This window comes from Pristiophorus japonicus, chromosome 2 (assembly GCF_044704955.1).
Source record: "Pristiophorus japonicus isolate sPriJap1 chromosome 2, sPriJap1.hap1, whole genome shotgun sequence".
Classification (NCBI taxonomy): Eukaryota; Metazoa; Chordata; class Chondrichthyes; family Pristiophoridae; genus Pristiophorus; species Pristiophorus japonicus.
Genome location: NC_091978.1, coordinates 297,127,865 through 297,148,596, shown reverse-complemented (window position 1 = coordinate 297,148,596; position 20,732 = coordinate 297,127,865). Strand labels below are relative to the sequence as shown.

At 54.6% G+C, this 20,732-nt stretch overlaps 1 protein-coding gene across 1 annotated transcript in view; it reads right to left on the bottom strand.

Moving 5' to 3' along the window:
• dctn6 (dynactin subunit 6) overlaps positions 1–20,732 on the bottom strand; it is a 166,292-nt gene that overhangs the window by 116,451 nt on the left and 29,109 nt on the right. The window contains exon 2 of the mRNA XM_070871635.1: positions 20,154–20,218. Coding sequence (XP_070727736.1) covers positions 20,154–20,218 — 65 coding nt within the window. The remainder of the gene's footprint in view (positions 1–20,153; positions 20,219–20,732) is intronic.

Sequence of the window (20,732 nt, the reverse complement as noted above, 5' to 3'; positions counted from 1 at the left end):
CCCCCCTCGGCTGAATCTACTGCTGCCGCTCCTCCCCCCGACTGGATCTGCTGCCGCTCCTCCCCCCGACTAGATCTGCCACCGCTCCTCCCCCCGACTGGATCTGCTGCCGCTCCTCCCCCCGACTGGATCTGCTGCCACCGCTCCTCCCCCCGACTGGATCTGCTGCCACCGCTCCTCCCCCCGACTGGATCTGCTGCCACCGCTCCTCCCCCGACTGGATCTGCCACCGCTCCTCCCCCGGCTGGATCTGCTGCCGCTCCTCCCCCCGACTGGATCTGCTGCCGCTCCTCCCCCGGCTGGATCTGCTGCCAGCGCTCCTCCCCCCGACTGGATCTGCTGCCGCTCCTCCCCCCGACTGGATCTGCCACCGCTCCTCCCCCCGACTGGATCTGCCGCCGCTCCTCCCCCCGACTAGATCTGCCACCGCTCCTCCCCCCGACTGGATCTGCTGCCGCTCCTCCCCCCGACTGGATCTGCTGCAACCGCTCCTCCCCCCGACTGGATCTGCTGCCGCCGCTCCTCCCCCCGACTGGATCTGCCACCGCTCCTCCCCCCGACTGGATCTGCCACCGCTCCTCCCCCCGACTGGATCTGCTGCCGCTCCTCCCCCCGACTGGATCTGCCACCGCTCCACCCCCCGACTGGATCTGCTGCCGCCGCTCCTCCCCCCGACTGGATCTGCCACCGCTCCTCCCCCCGACTGGATCTGCTGCCGCTCCTCCCCCCGACTGGATCTGCTGCCGCTCCTCCCCCCGACTGGATCTGCTGCCACCGCTCCTCCCCCCGACTGGATCTGCTGCCACCGCTCCTCCCCCCGACTAGATCTGCTGCCGCTCCTCCCCCCGACTGGATCTGCTGCCGCTCCTCCCCCCGACTGGATCTGCTGCCACCGCTCCTCCCCCCGACTGGATCTGCTGCCGCTCCTCCCCCCGACTGGATCTGCCACCGCTCCTCCCCCCGACTGGATCTGCCACCGCTCCTCCCCCCGACTGGATCTGCTGCCACCGCTCCTCCCCCTGACTGGATCTGCTGCCACCGCTCCTCCCCCCGACTGGATCTGCTGCCGCTCCTCCCCCCGACTGGATCTGCTGCCGCTCCTCCCCCCGACTGGATCTGTTGCCGCTCCTCCCCCCGACTGGATCTGCTGCCGCCGCTCCTCCCCCCGACTGGATCTGCTGCCGCTCCTCCCCCCGACTGGATCTGCTGCCGCTCCTCCCCCCGACTGGATCTGTTGCCGCTCCTCCCCCCGACTGGATCTGCTGCCACCGCTCCTCCCCCCGACTGGATCTGCTGCCACCGCTCCTCCCCCCGACTGGATCTGCTGCCACCGCTCCTCCCCCCGACTGGATCTGCTGCCGCCGCTCCTCCCCCCGACTGGATCTGCTGCCACCGCTCCTCCCCCGACTGGATCTGCCACCGCTCCTCCCCCCGACTGGATCTGCTGCCGCTCCTCCCCCCGACTGGATCTGCTGCTGCCGCTCCTCCCCCCGACTGGATCTGCTGCTGCCGCTCCTCCCCCCGACTGGATCTGCTGCCACCGCTCCTCCCCCCGACTGGATCTGCCACCGCTCCTCCCCCCGACTGGATCTGCTGCCACCGCTCCTCCCCCGACTGGATCTGCCACCGCTCCTCCCCCGGCTTGATCTGCTGCCGCCGCTCCTCCCCCCGACTGGATCTGCTGCCGCTCCTCCCCCCGACTGGATCTGCCACCGCTCCTCCCCCGACTGGATCTGCCACCGCTCCTCCCCCGGCTTGATCTGCTGCCGCTCCTCCCCCCGACTAGATCTGCTGCCACCGCTCCTCCCCCCGACGAGATCTGCCACCGCTCCTCCCCCCGACTGGATCTGCCACCGCTCCTCCCCCCGACTGGATCTGCTGCCGCTCCTCCCCCCGACTGGATCTGCTGCCGCTCCTCCCCCCGACTGGATCTGCTGCCACCGCTCCTCCCCCCGACTGGATCTGCTGCCACCGCTCCTCCCCCCGACTGGATCTGCTGCCACCGCTCCTCCCCCCGACTGGATCTGCTGCCGCCGCTCCTCCCCCCGACTGGATCTGCCACCGCTCCTCCCCCCGACTGGATCTGCTGCCGCTCCTCCCCCCGACTGGATCTGCTGCCGCCGCTCCTCCCCCCGACTGGATCTGCTGCCACCGCTCCTCCCCCCGACTGGATCTGCCACCGCTCCTCCCCCGGCTGGATCTGCTGCCGCCGCTCCTCCCCCCGACTGGATCTGTTGCCGCTCCTCCCCCCGACTGGATCTGCTGCCACCGCTCCTCCCCCCGACTGGATCTGCTGCCGCTCCTCCCCCCGACTGGATCTGCTGCCACCGCTCCTCCCCCGACTGGATCTGCCACCGCTCCTCCCCCCGACTGGATCTGCTGCCACCGCTCCTCCCCCCGACTGGATCTGCCACCGCTCCTCCCCCGGCTGGATCTGCTGCCGCCGCTCCTCCCCCCGACTGGATCTGTTGCCGCTCCTCCCCCCGACTGGATCTGCTGCCACCGCTCCTCCCCCCGACTGGATCTGCTGCCGCTCCTCCCCCCGACTGGATCTGCTGCCACCGCTCCTCCCCCGACTGGATCTGCCACCGCTCCTCCCCCGGCTTGATCTGCTGCCGCTCCTCACCCCGACTGGATCTGCTGCCGCTCCTCCACCGGCTGGATCTGCCGCCGCTCCTCCCCCCGACTGGATCTGCCACCGCTCCTCCCCCCGACTGGATCTGCCACCGCTCCTCCCCCCGACTGGATCTGCTGCCACCGCTCCTCCCCCGACTGGATCTGCCACCGCTCCTCCCCCCGACTGGATCTGCCGCCGCTCCTCCCCCCGACTGGATCTGCTGCCGCCGCTCCTCCCCCGACTGGATCTGCTGCCGCTCCTCCCCCCGACTGGATCTGTTGCCGCTCCTCCCCCCGACTGGATCTGCTGCCACCGCTCCTCCCCCCGACTGGATCTGCTGCCACCGCTCCTCCCCCCGACTGGATCTGCTGCCACCGCTCCTCCCCCGACTGGATCTGCTGCCGCTCCTCCCCCCGACTGGATCTGCCACCGCTCCTCCCCCCGACTGGATCTGCTGCCACCGCTCCTCCCCCCGACTGGATCTGCCACCGCTCCTCCCCCCGACTGGATCTGCTGCCGCCGCTCCTCCCCCCGACTGGATCTGCTGCCGCTCCTCCCCCCGACTGGATCTGCCACCGCTCCTCCCCCCCGACTGGATCTGCCACCGCTCCTCCCCCCGACTGGATCTGCCACCGCTCCTCCCCCCGACTGGATCTGCCACCGCTCCTCCCCCCGACTGGATCTGCCACCGCTCCTCCCCCCGACTGGATCTGCCACCGCTCCTCCCCCCGACTGGATCTGCTGCCACCGCTCCTCCCCCCGACTGGATCTGCTGCCACCGCTCCTCCCCCCGACTGGATCTGCCACCGCTCCTCCCCCCGACTGGATCTGCCACCGCTCCTCCCCCCCGACTGGATCTGCCACCGCTCCTCCCCCTGACTGGATCTGCTGCCACCGCTCCTCCCCCGGCTGGATCTGCTGCCACCTCTCCTCCCCCGACTGGATCTGCTGCCGCTCCTCCCCCCGACTGGATCTGCTGCCACCGCTCCGCCCCCCGACTGGATCTGCTGCCGCACCTCCCCCCGACTGGATCTGCTGCCACCGCTCCTCCCCCCGACTGGATCTGCCACCGCTCCTCCCCCCGACTGGATCTGCCACCGCTCCTCCCCCGACTGGATCTGCCACCGCTCCTCCCCCGACTGGATCTGCTGCCGCTCCTCCCCCCGACTGGATCTGCTGCCACCGCTCCTCCCCCGGCTGGATCTGCTGCCACCGCTCCTCCCCCCGACTGGATCTGCCGCCGCTCCTCCCCCCGACTAGATCTGCCACCGCTCCTCCCCCGACTGGATCTGCTGCCACCGCACCTTCCCCCGACTGGATCTGCTGCCGCTCCTCCCCCCGACTGGATCTGCCACCGCTCCTCCCCCCGACTGGATCTGCTGCCGCTCCTCCCCCCGACTGGATCTGTTGCCGCTCCTCCCCCCGACTGGATCTGCTGCCACCGCTCCTCCCCCCGACTGGATCTGCTGCCACCGCTCCTCCCCCCGACTGGATCTGCTGCCACCGCTCCTCCCCCCGACTGGATCTGCTGCCACCGCTCCTCCCCCCGACTGGATCTGCTGCCGCTCCTCCCCCCAACTGGATCTGCTGCCACCGCTCCGCCCCCCGACTGGATCTGCTGCCGCTCCTCCCCCCGACTGGATCTGCCACCGCTCCTCCCCCCGACTGGATCTGCTGCCGCCGCTCCTCCCCCCGACTGGATCTGCTGCCACCGCTCCTCCCCCCGACTGGATCTGCTGCCACTCCTCCCCCCGACTAGATCTGTCACCGCTCCCCCCCCGACTGGATCTGCTGCCGCTCCTCCCCCCGACTGGATCTGCTGCCACCGCTCCTCCCCCCGACTGGATCTGCTGCCACCGCTCCTCCCCCCGACTGGATCTGCCACCGCTCCTCCCCCCGACTGGATCTGCTGCCGCTCCTCCCCCCGACTGGATCTGCTGCCGCTCCTCCCCCCGACTGGATCTGCCACCGCTCCTCTCCCCGACTGGATCTGCTGCCGCTCCTCCCCCCGACTGGATCTGCTGCCGCTCCTCCCCCCGACTGGATCTGCTGCCACCGCTCCTCCCCCCGGCTGGATCTGCTGCCGCCGCTCCTCCCCCCGACTGGATCTGCCACCGCTCCTCCCCCCGACTGGATCTGCCACCGCTCCTCTCCCCGACTGGATCTGCTGCCGCTCCTCCCCCCGACTGGATCTGCTGCCACCGCTCCTCCCCCGACTGGATCTGCTGCCGCTCCTCCCCCCGACTGGATCTGCTGCCGCCGCTCCTCCCCCCGACTGGATCTGCTGCCGCCGCTCCTCCCCCCGACTGGATCTGCTGCCACCGCTCCTCCCCCCGACTGGATCTGCTGCCACCGCTCCTCCCCCCGACTGGATCTGCTGCCGCCGCTCCCCCCCCCCGACTGGATCTGCTGCCACCGCTCCTCCCCCCGACTGGATCTGCTGCCGCCGCTCCCCCCCCCCGACTGGATCTGCTGCCACCGCTCCTCCCCCCGACTGGATCTGCTGTCACCGCTCCCCCCCCCCCCCCCCGACTGGATCTGCTGCCACCGCTCCCCTCCACCCCCTGCCCCGGCTGGATCTGCTGCCACCGCTCCCCTCCACCCCCTGCCCCGGCTGGATCTGCTGCCACCGCTCCCCTCCACCCCCTGCCCCGGCTGGATCTGCTGCCACCGCTCCCCTCCACCCCCTGCCCCGGCTGGATCTGCTGCCACCGCTCCCCTCCCCCCCCCCCCCGGCTGGATCTGCTGCCACCGCTCCCCTCCACCCCCTGCCCCGGCTGGATCTGCTGCCACCGCTCCCCTCCACCCCCTGCCCCGGCTGGATCTGCTGCCACCGCTCCCCTCCACCCCCTGCCCCGGCTGGATCTGCTGCCACCGCTCCCCTCCACCCCCTGCCCCGGCTGGATCTGCTGCCACCGCTCCCCTCCCCCCCCCCCCCCGGCTGGATCTGCTGCCACCGCTCCCCTCCACCCCCTGCCCCGGCTGGATCTGCTGCCACCGCTCCCCTCCACCCCCTGCCCCGGCTGGATCTGCTGCCACCGCTCCCCTCCACCCCCTGCCCCGGCTGGATCTGCTGCCACCGCTCCCCTCCCCCCCCCCCCCCCGGCTGGATCTGCTGCCACCGCTCCCCTCCACCCCCTGCCCCGGCTGGATCTGCTGCCACCGCTCCCCTCCCCCCCCCCCCCCGGCTGGATCTGCTGCCACCTCTCCCCTCCACCCCCTGCCCCGGCTGGATCTGCTGCCACTGCTCCCCTCCTACTGGACCCGCTGCAATTCCGGGCTGAAACGACTGCTCCCCGCCGGCTGGACCCACTGCAATCCCAGGCCGAATAGCCCCCTCCCGCTCACGAACTTCAACTCGCAGGGGGAGCGGGGGCATTCAGCTTGGGATTGCAACGGATCCAGTTGGGGAAGAGCAATCCTTTCGGTCTGGGATTGCAGTACGTCCAGCACGGGGGGGGGGGGGGGGGGGGGGGGCGGGGGGTCAGTCCTTTTGGCCCAGGATTTCTAACAGCGCACATATCTTCTTCCCTTGCTCCAAAAAAAGTTCACTTTGAAAAAAAAAATTATTTTATTTTGTATTCTTATTGCTTCGCTCCTGTCCTCTTGTGCGCCACGCTGATTCTTTAAAGTAACGTATGTTTTTATTTTTTGGGTAGTGTGTGCTGCGCTGAAAAAAATCATGGACGATTAAGTCCACAAAAATGGCGCCCGATCCCATTTTGACTCATGGCTGCGGCAAACATTTTTAAACTGCCGCACATGGTGTGCTCCGGCGTCCAAACGTTGGCGAACGTCTCCGAGTGAAGAAGTTTCTCCTCATCTCAGTCCTAAATGGCCTACCCCTTATCCTAAGACTGTGGCCCCTGGTTCTGGACTTCCCCAACATTGGGAACAATCTACCCGCATCTAACCTGTCCCGAATCTTGTATGTTTCTATGAGATCCCCTCTCATCCTTCTAAACTCCAATGTATAAAGGCCCAGTTGATCCAGTCTCTCCTCATATGTCAGTCTGGCCATCCCGGGAATCAGAAGGTGAGCCTTCGCTGCACTCCCTCAATAACAAGAACGTCCTTCTTCACATTAGGAGACCAAAATTGAACACAATATTCCAGGTGAGGCCTCACCAAGGCCCTGTACAACTGCAGTAAGACCTCCCTGCTCCTATACTCAAATCCCCTAGCTATGAAGGCCAACATACCATTTGCCTTCTTCACCGCCTGCTCCACCTGTATGCCAAGCTTCAATGACTGATGAACCATGACACCCAGGTCTCGTTGCACCTCCCTTTTTCCTAATCTGCCACCATTCAGATAATATTCTGTCTTTGCGTTTTTGCCAACAAAGTGGATAACCTCACATTTATCCACATTATACTGCATCTGCCATGCATTTGCCCACTCACCTAACCTGTCTAAGTCACTCTGCAGCCTCTTAGCGTCCCCCTCACAGCTCACACCGTCACTCAGTTTAGTGTCATCTGCAAACTTGGAGATATTACACTCAATTCCTTCATTCAAATCATTGATGTATATTGTAAAGAGCTGAGGTCCCAGCACTGAGCCCTGCGGCTCTCAACTAATCACTGCCTGCCATTCTGAAAAGGACCTGTTTATCCCGACTCTCTGCTTCCTGTCTGCCAACCAGTTCTCCATCCACGTCAGTATATTACCCCCAATACCATGTGCTTTGATTTTGCACACCAATCTCTTGTGTGGGACCTTGTCAAAAGCCTTTTGAAAGTCCAAATACACCACATCCACTGGTTCTCCCTTGTCCACTCTACTCGTTACATCCTCAAAAAATTCCAGAAGATTTGTCAAGCATGATTTCCCCTTCATAAATCCATGCTGACTTAGACCGATCCTCTCACTGCTTTCCAAAGGCAGTTTATCCTTATTTTATCCTTAATAATTGATTCCAACATTTTCACCACTGCTGATGTCAGGCTAACCGGTCTATAATTATCTGCTTTCTCTCTCCCTCCCTTTTTAGAAAGTGGTTTACATTAGCTACCCTCCAGTTCATAGGAATCGATCCAGAGTCGATAGACTGTTGGAAAATGATCACCAATGCATCCACTATTTCTCGGGCCACTTCCTTAAGTACTCTGCGATGTAGACTATCAGGCCCAGGGGATTTATCGGCCTTCAATCCCATCAATTTCCCTAACACAATTTCCCGCCTAATAAGGATATCCTTCAGTTCCTCCTTCTCACTAGACCCTCGGTCCCCTAGTACTTTAGGAAGGTTATTTGTGTCTTCCTTCGTGAAGACAGAACCAAAGTATTTGTTCAATTGGCCTGCCATTTCTTTGTTCTCCATTATAAATTTACCTGAATCCAACTGCAAGGGACCTATGTTTGTCTTCACTAATCTTTTTCTCTTCACATATCTATAGAAGCTTTTGCAGTCAGTTTTTATGTTCCCTGTAAGCTTCTTCTCATACTCTATTTTCCCCCTCTTAATTAAATCCTTTGTCCTCCTCTGCTGAATTCTAAATTTCTACCAGTCCTCAGGTTTGCTGCTTTTTCTAGCCAATTTATATGCCTCTTCCTTGGATTTAACACTATCCTTAATTTCCCTTGTTTGCCACGTTTTATTTTTACTCCAGACAGGGATGTACAATTGCTGAAGTTCATCCATGTGATCTTTAAATGTTTGCCATTGCCTATCCACCATCAACCCTTTAAGTATCATTTGCCAGTCTATCTAGCCAATTCACGTCTCAAACCATCGAAGTTACCTTTCCTTAAGTTCAGGACCCTAGTTTCTGAATTAACTGTGTCACTCTCCATCCTAATAAAGAATTCTACCATGTTATGGTCACTCTTCCCCAAGGGGTCTCGCACAACAAGATTGCTAATTAGTCCTTTCGCATTACACATCATCCAGTCTCGGATGGCCAGCTCCCTGGTTGGTTCCTCGACATATTGGTCGAGAAAACCATCCCTAATACACTCCAGGAAATCGTCCTCCACCGCATTGCTACCAGTTTGGCTAGCCCAATCAATTAAAGTCACCCATGATAACTGCTGTACCTTTATTGCATGCATCCCTTATTTCTTGTTTGATGCTGCCCCCAACCTTACTACTATTATTTGGTGGTCTGTACACAACTCCCACTAGCGTTTTCTGCCCCTTGATATTCCGCAGCTCCACCCATACTGATTCCACATCATCCAGGCTAATGTCCTTTCTTACTATTACATTAATTTCCTCTTTAACCAGCAATGCCACCCTGCCTCCTTTTCCTTTCTCTCTATCCTTCCTAAATGTTGAATACCCCTGGATGTTGAGTTCCCAGCCTTGGTCATCCTTGGAGCCATGTCTCCATGATGCCAATTACATCATACCCGTTAACTGCTATCTGCGCAGTTAATTCGTCCACCTTATTCTGAATACTCCTCGCATTGAGGCACAGTGCCTTCAGTCTTGTCTTTTTAACACACTTTGCCCCTTTAGAATTTTGCTGTAATGTGGCCCTTTTTGCCTTAGATTTCTCTGCCCTCCATTTTTACTATTCTCCTTTCTATCTTTTGCTTCTGCCCCCATTCTACTTCCCTCTGTCTCCCTGCGTAGGTTCCCATTTCCATGCAGTATTAGTTTAACTCCTCCCCAAAAGCACTAGCAAACACTCCCCCCTAGGACTTTGGTTCCGGTCCTGCCCAGGTGCAGACCGTCCGGTTTGTACTGGTCCCACCTCCCCCAGAAGCGGTTCCAATGTACCAGGAACTGAGATGAGGACGATTTCTACTTTGAGAGTTGTAAATCTGGGGAATTCTCTGCCCCAGAGAGCTATGGAGGCTGGGTCATTGAATATATTTCATTTTCATGGTGGTCCCTTGTATCGAGGATGAGGTGCTTCCACGGCAAAAAGGAATGAGTTCACAGGTGTTTCAATGAAGGACTTAATATTCCAGGTCCCGAACTACATCCTGAAGGGTGGAAGACGACTGTGTGGATTTTTTTTTGCTATTGCACACCAGCCACCACATGGGCTTGACAGCGCTAGGTCTTTGTCCAGTGGCGAGGATTAACCAAGACGACTGGAGACCAGGTCTGCTGCACGGACCTAGTGCGCACCCATCTTGCAGTGTGGGCTGGCCCGTTGGACAGTGGCCCCTGGACAGTGTGGCGGCCCCGACCTGCGAGGGACCATCAGCAGCAGGTTGGGGCCATAAAAGGCAAGCAGCGAGTGGCCCTGGACAACGTTGTGGCCCCGACCTGCGAGAGACCATCAGCGGCAGGTCGGGACCATAAAAGGCGAGCGGCCACTGGAGCAGCATGGCGACATGCCACTGCAGGGTACAGCGTGACCTGGTGAATATATTTAAGGCGGAGATAGACAGATTTTTGAGCGATAAGAGAATAAAGGGTTATGGGGAACGGGCAGGGAAGTGGAACTGAGTCCATGATCAGATCAACCATGATCTTATTAAATTGCAGAGCAGGCTCGATGGGTCAAATGGCCTACTCCTGCTTCTATTTCTTGTGTTCTCAAATGCTTTAGACCTGGAATTGGTCTAGCGGCCCTCTTAGAAATTTACAGCACAGAAGGCCATTTCGGCCCATTGCGTCGCACCAGCCGACAAGGAGTCACACGGCCCTCGATCAGCAGCCCTGAAGATTGCATATAAAGCTATGAACAATGAACAATGGCGGACAGGTAAAGAGCATCCGGCCTAACCAGTCTGCCCCACACAACTGCGATACCCCATGGATCGCAACACTCCACCCCACCCCACCCGGAGCCATGCGATCGCCTGGAGAGGCAAAAAAACAGATAAAAACCCAGGCCAATTCGGCAAAGAAATCTGGAAAAATTCCTCTCCGACTCATCCAGGCGATCAAAACTAATCCAGATCGTCACTCTGGCCGTATTAGATTCCCTAAAGTACTTACCATCGTATCTGCGCCAGCCAACAAGAGGTTATCCTGCAGGTCACGGCACTTTAAGTGCCTATCCAAGCACCTTTTAAATGTGGTGAGGGTTTCTGCCTCTACCACCTTCCCAGGCAATGAGTTCGAGACCCCACAACCCTCTGCGTGAAGAAGCTTCCCCTAAAATCTCCTCTAAACCTTCCACCAACCATCTATGCCAAACCTATGCCTCCTCATAATTGACCCCCCCCCCCCCCAATCAAGAGAAATAGGCCCTTGCTATCCACTACATCGAGGCCCCTCAAAATGTTAGACATCTCAATGAGGTCTCCCCTCAGCCTCCTCTGTTCCAATGAGAACAAACCCAGCCTATCCAATCTGTTCTCATAGCTAAAATTCTCCATTCCAAGCAGCATCCTAGTAAATCTCCTCTGCACCCTCTCCAGTGCAATCACGTCCTTCCTATAATACGGTGACCAGAACTTTCAAAGCTGCTAAACCCCTTAATACTTTCTCTCTCACTATGTTTATTTCATCCAGAATCTCACACTCCTCCTTGATAGCAGTACCTGCATTGCCCCTATCCTTTGTGAAAACAGACGCAAAGTATTCATTGAGAACTTTACCAACATCTTCTGCCTATTGCTATTGACGGGCCGAATGACCTACTCCTGCACCTATTGTCTATGTTTCTATGCCTCCACACACAGATTACCCTCATGGTCTCTAATAGGCCTGTAGCATTCGGCTCAGTTCCCATGGACTTTAATGACAAATATTAGATATAAGGACAAATCTCTGCTGAAAATTCAACAGCCTGTTTGTAAAGATGGGAGTGGCCCAGGTGAACTGTGATGGACAGAAAATTCCAACCAGGCCCAATCGATCAAGGGGGATCGCTGTATAAACAGATTTCTTTGGGAAATATTGGCCCGAGAAGTCGACTCCCAACTGGTGAATACCATGAGATGGCTGGCCCATTGTCTGTAGGGAAATGAGCCAGTTGACTAGATCGGTTTGGATCTGCTATTGTACCACACAAAGGGGAGCCACTCAATCCAAGATCAGCTGGAAGTGAAACCCATCATTGACCATTTACAGGACATTCTCTAGAAGGGCAGGTCACTCAAACAGAGCCCCCAGCAAGGGATCGATCAGCCCAGCCGCGAAAAGAGATTCGGGTTTTTTGGGGGGATGAAAGGAAGCTGTTTTGAGAGTTCTCTCTCTTGCTACTTCACTTGCCTCATCGCTCTCGCCAAGAAACGAGCATTCCACCACGAGACGGAAGGACAGAACATTACGAAGAGCTGAGCCTTGCTTTTCTATCCCAAGACGGACCACAACGCAAACTGGGACTCGAATACTGCATCGGCGGTACAGAACCAGGAGCCACGTCATATGGCAAGCAAGTCCACGGGCAAATGGGGTGAGCATTGTCCACACCTACACATCCTTAAGACCACTTAGCTGTGTGAAGGGGCATTGTATGTCCTAGCTAAACTATAGGAGTTTAGTATGGAAAGGTTTTTTTCTTGTGTACTGTATATTATATGCTAAGCCATGGTAGGGGCTTGTTGGACAAGCCAGGGTTGTACTTTTTTTTTTTACTGTGTACTGTTTTACTAGTGGCGGTTGAACTTTATTAAACACTATACGGTTGAGCCCGAAAAACGTTGTCCGTGCCAGATCTGTCTATAGTAATCGCTATCATCCAGAACTTGTAGTAGGTGGTGTGTTTCGGTACACCCGAGCAAACCACTTACAAATATTGGCGATCGGCGGCAGGACGATAGGTTGTGGATTAGATATGGACAGTTTGGAGGACAAGAGATCCGGAATGGGGAACAGAATTTCCTCCAAGTTTTTACTAAAGTTAATGTGTCTCAGCATTGGGTGCTGGAGATGTTGCGCTCCGAGAGTCCCCAGGATAGGGCCGTAGGGTAGACAGGGAGCAAGGATCACAAGAAGTCCAAAGAGAAAGCGATTTGGCTCTTGTGTCCGCAGAAGCAAGTTCAACTGCTCAGGGAGCAGGTTGAAAAGCTGCAGAATGAGCTCCAGGAGTCTGAGGACAGGTCGGACGCACGGGGTATAGCAGGGAGCAGGCTTCTAGAGGAATTGTGAGAGGAAAGGGAGGAAAGGCAGGAAAGACGCGCGCAGGAAGAAACCTCCTGTATCACAGGGGAATACCTGCAGTGCCAGGTTACAGAGGCCAAGCTCAATGAGCAGGCTCTGCGGGAGGAGAACGCGTGATTAACAGTGAGGGCTGACTGCTTGGAGGGTCAGCTAAAAGATATTAAAATAGCCTACCAGAAGTAGGGATATGAGGATTTAAATCACGGGACCTGTGAGGAAAAAATCTGAAGTTTGACCCAAGCTTTGTCCAAAGCCAGAGGTATGGTTTGTTTAGTAACACCGGGGGAACCAGGGTAGACTGGGACAAGAAGGACCAGGAAGCTGAGGATTGGGTTCAGGACAGGGAAGCCCGACCGGCGCCAGAAGCACCACCGGGGCTATTGTGTCCTCTGCGCAGCAGAAATACGGCCTGCCGACACCAAAAGATGACATGGGCCTGTGGCAGAGCGATTACGTGGTCCCTTTTTCAACCCCACATCTGCAGGCCATGGTAGCGAGCGTGCCCAAGCTAAAGAGGGACAGGGACCCCTCCGTTCACTTCACAGAAGTTGAGCAGGTTGGGGGGTAACAACGGGTGTAGTGAGGGCGAGGTTCACAGGCTGCTGCTGTTTTCCCTTGACAGACCTTGTCCGCAGGAACTATTTCAGACCTTGTGCGCAGCCACAACGGGGCTAAAGGAAGAGATCCTGAGGGCCATGGGGCATACCCACGGTAGCCCGCTCTTCCAAGTAGAACGAATATTACAACTGGCTGGCGAGGCACCGCAGGAATTCGCAGACAGGCTATGGCCTGTGTACGAAATGGCCACGGGAGGGGCGCTAGACTAAGAGCAGCTACTGGGGAGCCCAGGAGTCACTGGCTTAGGACTCTGGTGGTGAACAGCTTGCCATGGATCAGGGCCAAGGCAGAAGCATAGTTTGACTCCGAAGCTTTCGCAAATACGGAGGCCGGCGTGATCCGAAAATTGAACCTAGCATTTAAGGCTGGTTCTGAGGAGATCATCAAATTAAAGGGAAGTGTACATGAAATAAAGGCCAGTGAGGGTGGTAAGAAGGAATGGCATCAGGAAGGGGCTAGTGCCAGAAAGTCCAGGACATGTTTCAGGTGTGGGAAGACAGGACACTGGAGACGAGAGTGCCCGGATCAAAAAGGGAGGCCAGGCCGAAGGGGTCCTCCAGTGCCAAAGCTACAGGCTGTCGAGGCGAAGGGAGCGACTGAGTATCTGTTTGATGCTCTGGTGGCTGCCCTGCGGACGGTTCTGTTGCAGGACAAAGGGAGGGAAGACATGATCCTCACTACACCCGTATGCTCCCCACTCTGACTAGAACACACCCGGCCTGAATACCTGTGTCCGCTTACGTACGATGAGTGGGGCAGGCCCTGTGTGAGGATGGGGATGGAGATGGTGCAGGTGGTCGGTAATACCCCAGCCAAATATCAGGCGAACATGCGGGACAACCTCGCCTGGTTCGCTACTCACAAACACGACTGTGGCAGGGTGACAGGGGTAGAAGTCAGGGTGCAAGAGGACCCGCATGTCACGGCCTCAGAAGCAGTACAGCTTCCCCAGAGAGGTAGAAGCCAACTTGGAAACAGCACTTGGATCCCTGGTGGAACAGGAGGTATTGATGCCGATAGCCACCCACGTAAACTCACCACTTTGGCCGGTTAAGAAACCTGACCAGTCGTGGAGAGCCACCGTGGACAATAAAAATATCCCAGCCTGCACACTGTTGCCGATCTTATAGGGAGCATTCCAGCGACCACGACCACCTTCATAGTGCTGGATATCTCCAATGGGTTCTTCTGGTCGATTCCACTTAAAAGGGAAGACCAATACAAGTTTGCTTTCACGTTCAAAGGGCAGCATTACACAGCAGGACAGGCCTTTCCCAGGGGTTCCATAACAGCCCCTCCATATTCCACCAATGTATGGCCAACACGCTAAAAGGCTTCAGCTGACACCAACAGCTAATCCTGTATGTGGACAACTTGCTTTTGTTCTCCGCGGAGGGGGAGGAGCACGGGCCACTGCTGGATGAGCTGTTGGAGCTGTAGCAGGAGACAGGGTTTAAAGTGAACCCAAAGAAAGCCCAGATCGTCCGGGAAGAAGTCAAATTCTTCGGGCTGACCATAAGGGCTAGTGAAAGGGCTATAGATGAGGCAAAGAGGAAGGCAGTACAGGAGTTATCCGCCCCAAGAATCGAACCGGGGTAAGATCCTTCCTGGGACTCAGGTTACTGTAGGGACTTTATAGAGGGTTACGCAGCCACGCAAGCCCCTCTGCTTCGGCTCCTCCACAAGGGAGTCGGGTGGGAGTGGGATCAGAACTGCGAGGAAGCATTCACCCGCCTCAAGGAGGATTTGCAGATGGCACCCGCATTGGGAGCCACCAAAGGTGGGGAGAAATTCTTTTTGGAGGTAGCAGCCAGCGGGGATAGCTTGAGCGCAGTGCTGCTCCAAGAGCGGCACGGCAAGCTGCGACCCGTGGCCTACTCCTCAAGGGTTCTCACAGATGTGGAATGGAGATATTCCAACTGCGAGAGGCATCTCCTGGTCACGCACTGGGCCGTAAAGCGCTCACAGCTCTTTATGGGATCATCCCTGATCGTTCTACTGACCCACCATACCCGCACTCAGATGTTGTTAGACGGGAGAATAAAGGAAGAAACAGTGAGCAGTGCCCGCATTGCTCGCTGGACTTTATTACTCTCGCAGATGAATCTGAGAGTACAGGGGCTGACCGAGCCGAAGTTGGCAGCAATTATGATTTACCCAGGGACAGCCCACATGTATACGGTAGAAGGGGCAAGGGACATAGATGTAGGATTCCAAGCCGGGATACACCCGACAGACCGGGACACTTACGTAGATGGGTCCAGTTCGGTGGTGAAAGGGGAGCGCTTCACCGGGTGCAGGATTTATGATCCCACGGCTAAGATAGCGAAGGCCATTAAACTCTCCAACACCCTGAGTGCTCAGCACACCGAATTGTCGGCGGTGGCGGATGTGGTTTCCCACCCACTATACCATCTGCTCAGATTCTATATTTACATGTAATTCGCGCACCGAGTACTTGGCCACCTGGGCACGGTGTGGTTTCAAATCCACAGATGGGAAGCCCCTAGCAACAGTGCTGCTACTAGGCAGAATTTTACAGGTCACGGGCACCCGGGGAGATCATTATATCCACAAGGTCAAGGCCCACTCGCGGACAGAGCCCAGAGGGGAAGGCAACCAAAGGGCAGTTGAGTTGGTCAAACAGGGGGCCAGGGAAGGGGTATTCTGAGATCCAAGCAAAGCAAGTCCAGTCGTGGCAATCCGGGATAAGGAAGGAACACAGGGGGTAGCTTTGGCTCCGGACTTAAAGCAAGTTCAAGCACAGGATCCTGTCCTTAAGGCCATCCTAGGAAAAAGGAAGAAAGGCGAACCGGTAGAAGGTCCGTTCGGGTGGTTAATCTTGTCCAGGGCTGCGCGGTGGATCTTGATGAATGGGGGCAGTGCTGTGTGGTGGGGTCAGGTTGGAGGTTGGTGAAGGAGCTTTGTCTTACGGATGTTTAGTGTAAGACCCAAGCTTATGTATGCCTCGGTGAAGACGTTGATGATGACTTGGAGTTCAGCCTCTGAATGTGTGCAGACACAAGCGTCATCCGCGTACTATAGTTCAACAACAGAGGATGGGACGGTCTTGGAACTGGCTTGGAGGCGACAAAGGTTGAACAGCTTCCCACTGGTTCTATAGTTTAGTTCTACTCCAGTGGGGAGCTTGTTGATTGTGAGGTGGATAGCCCTGCTTGACCCCGGTTCGGACATTGATTGGGTCTGTGGTGGATCCATTGGTCAGGATCATGGCTTGCATACCATTGTGAAGGAAGCGGAGGATGCTGACAAACTTTTGGGGGCAGCCGAAACGGAGGACGCTTCATAGTCCCTCGTGGTTAACAGTGTCAAAGGCCCTTGTAAGGTCAAAGAAGGCTATGTACAAGGGTCGGTGATGTTCCCTGCATTTCTCTTGCAGTTGATCGTGTCCATTTTACCCCATAGTGGATGGAATCCGTATTGTGACTTCGGGAGAAGCTTCTCAGCCACAGGGAGAAGACGGTTGAGAAGGTTTCTCGTGATGACTTTCTCAGTGGCTGACAACAGGGAGATTCCTCTGTAGTTGCTGCAGTCGGACTTGTCCCCTTTTTTTAAAGATGTTCACAATTACTGCATCTCTGAGATCTCCCGGCGTGCTCTCTTCCTTCCAGGGCTGTAGTGATACCCACCCTCCTGTATGGCTCAGAGACGTGGACCATATACAGTAGACACCTCAAATCACTGGAGAAATACCACCAACGATGTCTCCACAAGATCCTGCAAATCCCCTGGGAGGACAGATGCACCAACGTCAGTGTTCTCGATCAGGCCAACATCCCCAGCATCGAACCACTGACCACACTCGACCAGCTCCATTGGGCGGGCCACATTGTTCGCATGCCGGACACAAGACTCCCAAAGCAAGAGCTCTACTCGGAACTCCTGCACAGCAAGTGAGCCCCAGGTGGGCAGAGGAAACGTTTCTAGGACACCCTCAAAGCCTCCTTGATAAAATGCAACATCCCCTCCTGGAAGTCCCTGGATAAAGACCGCCCCAAGTGCAGGAAGAACATCTGGGAGGACGCTGAGCAATTCGAGTCTCGTTGCCGAGAGCATGCAGAAAACAAGCGCAGGGCAGCGGAAGGAGCGTGCGGCAAACCAAACTCCCCACCCACCCTTTCCCCCAATGATTGTCTGTCCCACCTGCGACAGAGACTGTAATTCTTAGGTGGCTGTTCGGTCACCTAAGAACTCACTTTTGGAATGGAAGTCTTCCTCGATTTCGAGGGACTGGATGTGATGATGATTAAGGATATATGCACTAGAATGTCCAAATTTCTTTCTATCTCCACCATCTTTAATCCTTTCCCTGGAGGGTGTATGACTGTTGAGCATTTTCCCTGCCCACATGCATAACACTGCATACCAGTTATACATAATTTTTTAGCCTCGAGTCCAATCACCCAAAACATTAAGATCTGTTTGAATCAGACGAGCCTCTTCTACAGTTCTTGCACTTGCACAGATGTTGGTATCATCTGCAAATTTGCAAATTGTGCCGCCAACCCTTGAATTAAGATCATTAATAAAATTAGTAAAAAGCAACGGTCCCAACACTGATCCCTGCGGGACACCACTGGTGACCGGTCTCCAGTTTCAAATCCATCTATAACTACACTTTGCTTGCGTCCTGCCAGCCAGTTCTGAATCCAGTTCTAAATATTTCCACAAAGAGGCTCCGGTCTTAGCAAGCCTCTTTTGCGATACCTTGTCAAAAGCTTTTTGGAAATCTAAGTAGGCAATGGCCCCTATTTTCCACTTGTTGCATTTTTGGCGCCCACGCCTGTTAACGTACGATTTTTTCCTTGTACGTTTGCGGCAGAAAAGAAAAATCGGGACTTTCGTCAAACAAATATTTGAATTTGGCACCGTGCTCTCCGAAGTTGTCTGGGGGGGGTGGCGGGGGGCAGAGCTCCATGTCTGCGCTAAAAACTCTCTGGGCATGTGTGAAAAAAGAAACTTCCTGGTATGGATCAAACATTTTTAAAGAGCCCTTTGTGATTGGATCGTGCTGGCTGGATCTTTCTGCAATTTTGAGCATTAAAACCTGCAAAACATGGCTGAGAGGGTAGTGGAAGAGGAATTTGAAGGAGGAGAAGGAAGGGCCGTTCGATTTCTCCCACACGAAGTGGTATCCCTGGTAGATATCATTGAGAGGAAATGGGATCTGCTGGCAACTCAGGGGGGGAAAGCGAAAAAAAGTAATTCCTGCTAGAATGGCTCAACGTTGGGATAAAGTTGGTGTAGAGTGCAATGCAGTAGTCATCACCCGGAGAATCAGTGGGCAGCTGAAAAAGTGGCAGGACCTAGTTAAAGTAAGTAAGCACTGCAAGTATATTTGTAAATGTGTGCGTGTGTGTGGTTACCACAGAAGAAGGACCCTCTCTTAAAAAGTTCTATTTTCATCTTTGCAATTGAAGAATGCAAAGATCAGGAACCAAAGATATCATACTGGTGGAGGTGCAACTGAGTAAGCTGCAATTCTGCAATTCCTGTAATGCTGTTCTGGTCACTGCATTACAGAAAGGACGTGATTGCACTCGAGAGGGAACAGAGGAGATTTATGAGGATGTTGCCTGGAATGGAGAACCTAAGCTATGAGGAACAGAGGAGGCTGAGGGGGAGACCTCATTGAGATGTATAAAATTATGAGGGGCCTGGATATAATGGATAGAAAGGGCCTATTTCCCTTAGCAGAGGGGTCAACAACCAGGGGGCATAAATTTAAAGCAACTGGTAGAAGGTTTAGAGGGGATTTGAGGGGAAATTTCTTCATGCAGAGTGTTGTGGGGATCTGGAACTCACTGCCTGAAAGGGTGGTAGAGGCAGAAACCCTCACATTTAAAAAGTACTTGGATGTGCACCTGAAGTGCCATAACCTGTAGGATTACGGACCTCGAGCTGGAAAGTGGATTAGGTTGGAGCCTCTTGTTGGCCGGCATGGACACGATGGGCCAAAATTGCCTCCTTCCGTGCTGTAATCTTCTATGATTCTACGTACTCAGGTTATGTATAAATACAGAGGTCAGGGAAACATGTGGCAGAAACAATACAATTATAATGGGAGATTTTAATTTTCAGATTGGGAGAAGCAAAATAGCTCAAGTAGTAAAGGCAATGATGTTCTGGAATGTATTCGGGACAGTTTTCTGGAATAGAATGTTTTAGAACAGTCAACGGATAAGGCCATACTAGATTTAGTGATGATAGAAATAAAAAGTGAAAATAAATGTTATTTAAATGTTTTTCTTAAATCTCCAACAATAATTAAAACTTAAAGCAATGAGACTGCACACTTGTTAAAGTTAATCTTCAGTGCCAGAGAGGCTGTTTGGCAGTAATAAAGACTTATCACACTGTTATAAGGGTAATTACACTGGAATGGACTACCCTAACTTTTTCTGGCAAGTTTAGTGCGTATATATCAGATAAGTACAGCAATTTCATGCTGCTCCATGTAGTTCAATGGCCTGTCTTTCAGCAAGATACCATTATCGTGCAGCTTCTGGAAGAGCAGGGCATCTCAGACAGTAACATCCTGTTTTACACATTCAAATGCGCATGTGCAGTCACTGGAAGTTACTGTCTGACTTATGCTATTATTTTTACTGCAAAATCCAGTCCATAATGTCACAGGAAGTACTACACATTAATTTTTTACGTACTGTTATAGATATATGGTGAAGTTAGTTTTATTTAATTTTTTTTTGTCCAATGTATGTATAAAAGGAGATTGGTCTTTTATGCCAGTATGCCCCATTTAGTTGGTGTACGATGACAGTTACTGAATGTTACTTGCTAAACTGAATTTACCAGAATCAATCAACCGTTAAATTATCCCAAAAATCAACAATCATGTATTTGAACAACATTACTTACCGATAGTTACATCTCCCTTGATTTCACTTTCAACACAGACAACAGCTCCCGCTGCAATTTTAACACTGCACAGAAAAGATTAGAATACATTGTGCGATTAAAAAAAACTACACCCACATCACCCAGGTAGTGAATAAGACCAATTATGAAACTGCATAAAAATGTAGATTAAACATTCACTAGCAGACAGTACATGTTGAGATTTTTACCTATTTTGCCTAAAAGGAATTTTAAGTACAATTTATCATGTTATTAATATAACATTAATAATATTATATATTAATATATGTAGGAAGTGTAGATGAAAGCATAAAATTGCAAATACAGGTACAACGTCTGAAATCCGGAATCCTCAGGACTGAATCCGTTCCGTTTTTTTTTTCCAGATTTCAGACAAGAACATCAATAGCCTGAAATCCGGAATCCTTGACCGAATCCGTGCCGGGCTTTGAGCGGTGAAGTCCTAAACTTGTGAAAACCCAAAATCTGGCACGGATTTGGTCGAGGATTCCAGATTTCAGGCTTGATTTTCTTCTCTGAAATCTGGAATCCTTGACTGAATCCATGTCGGATTTTGGA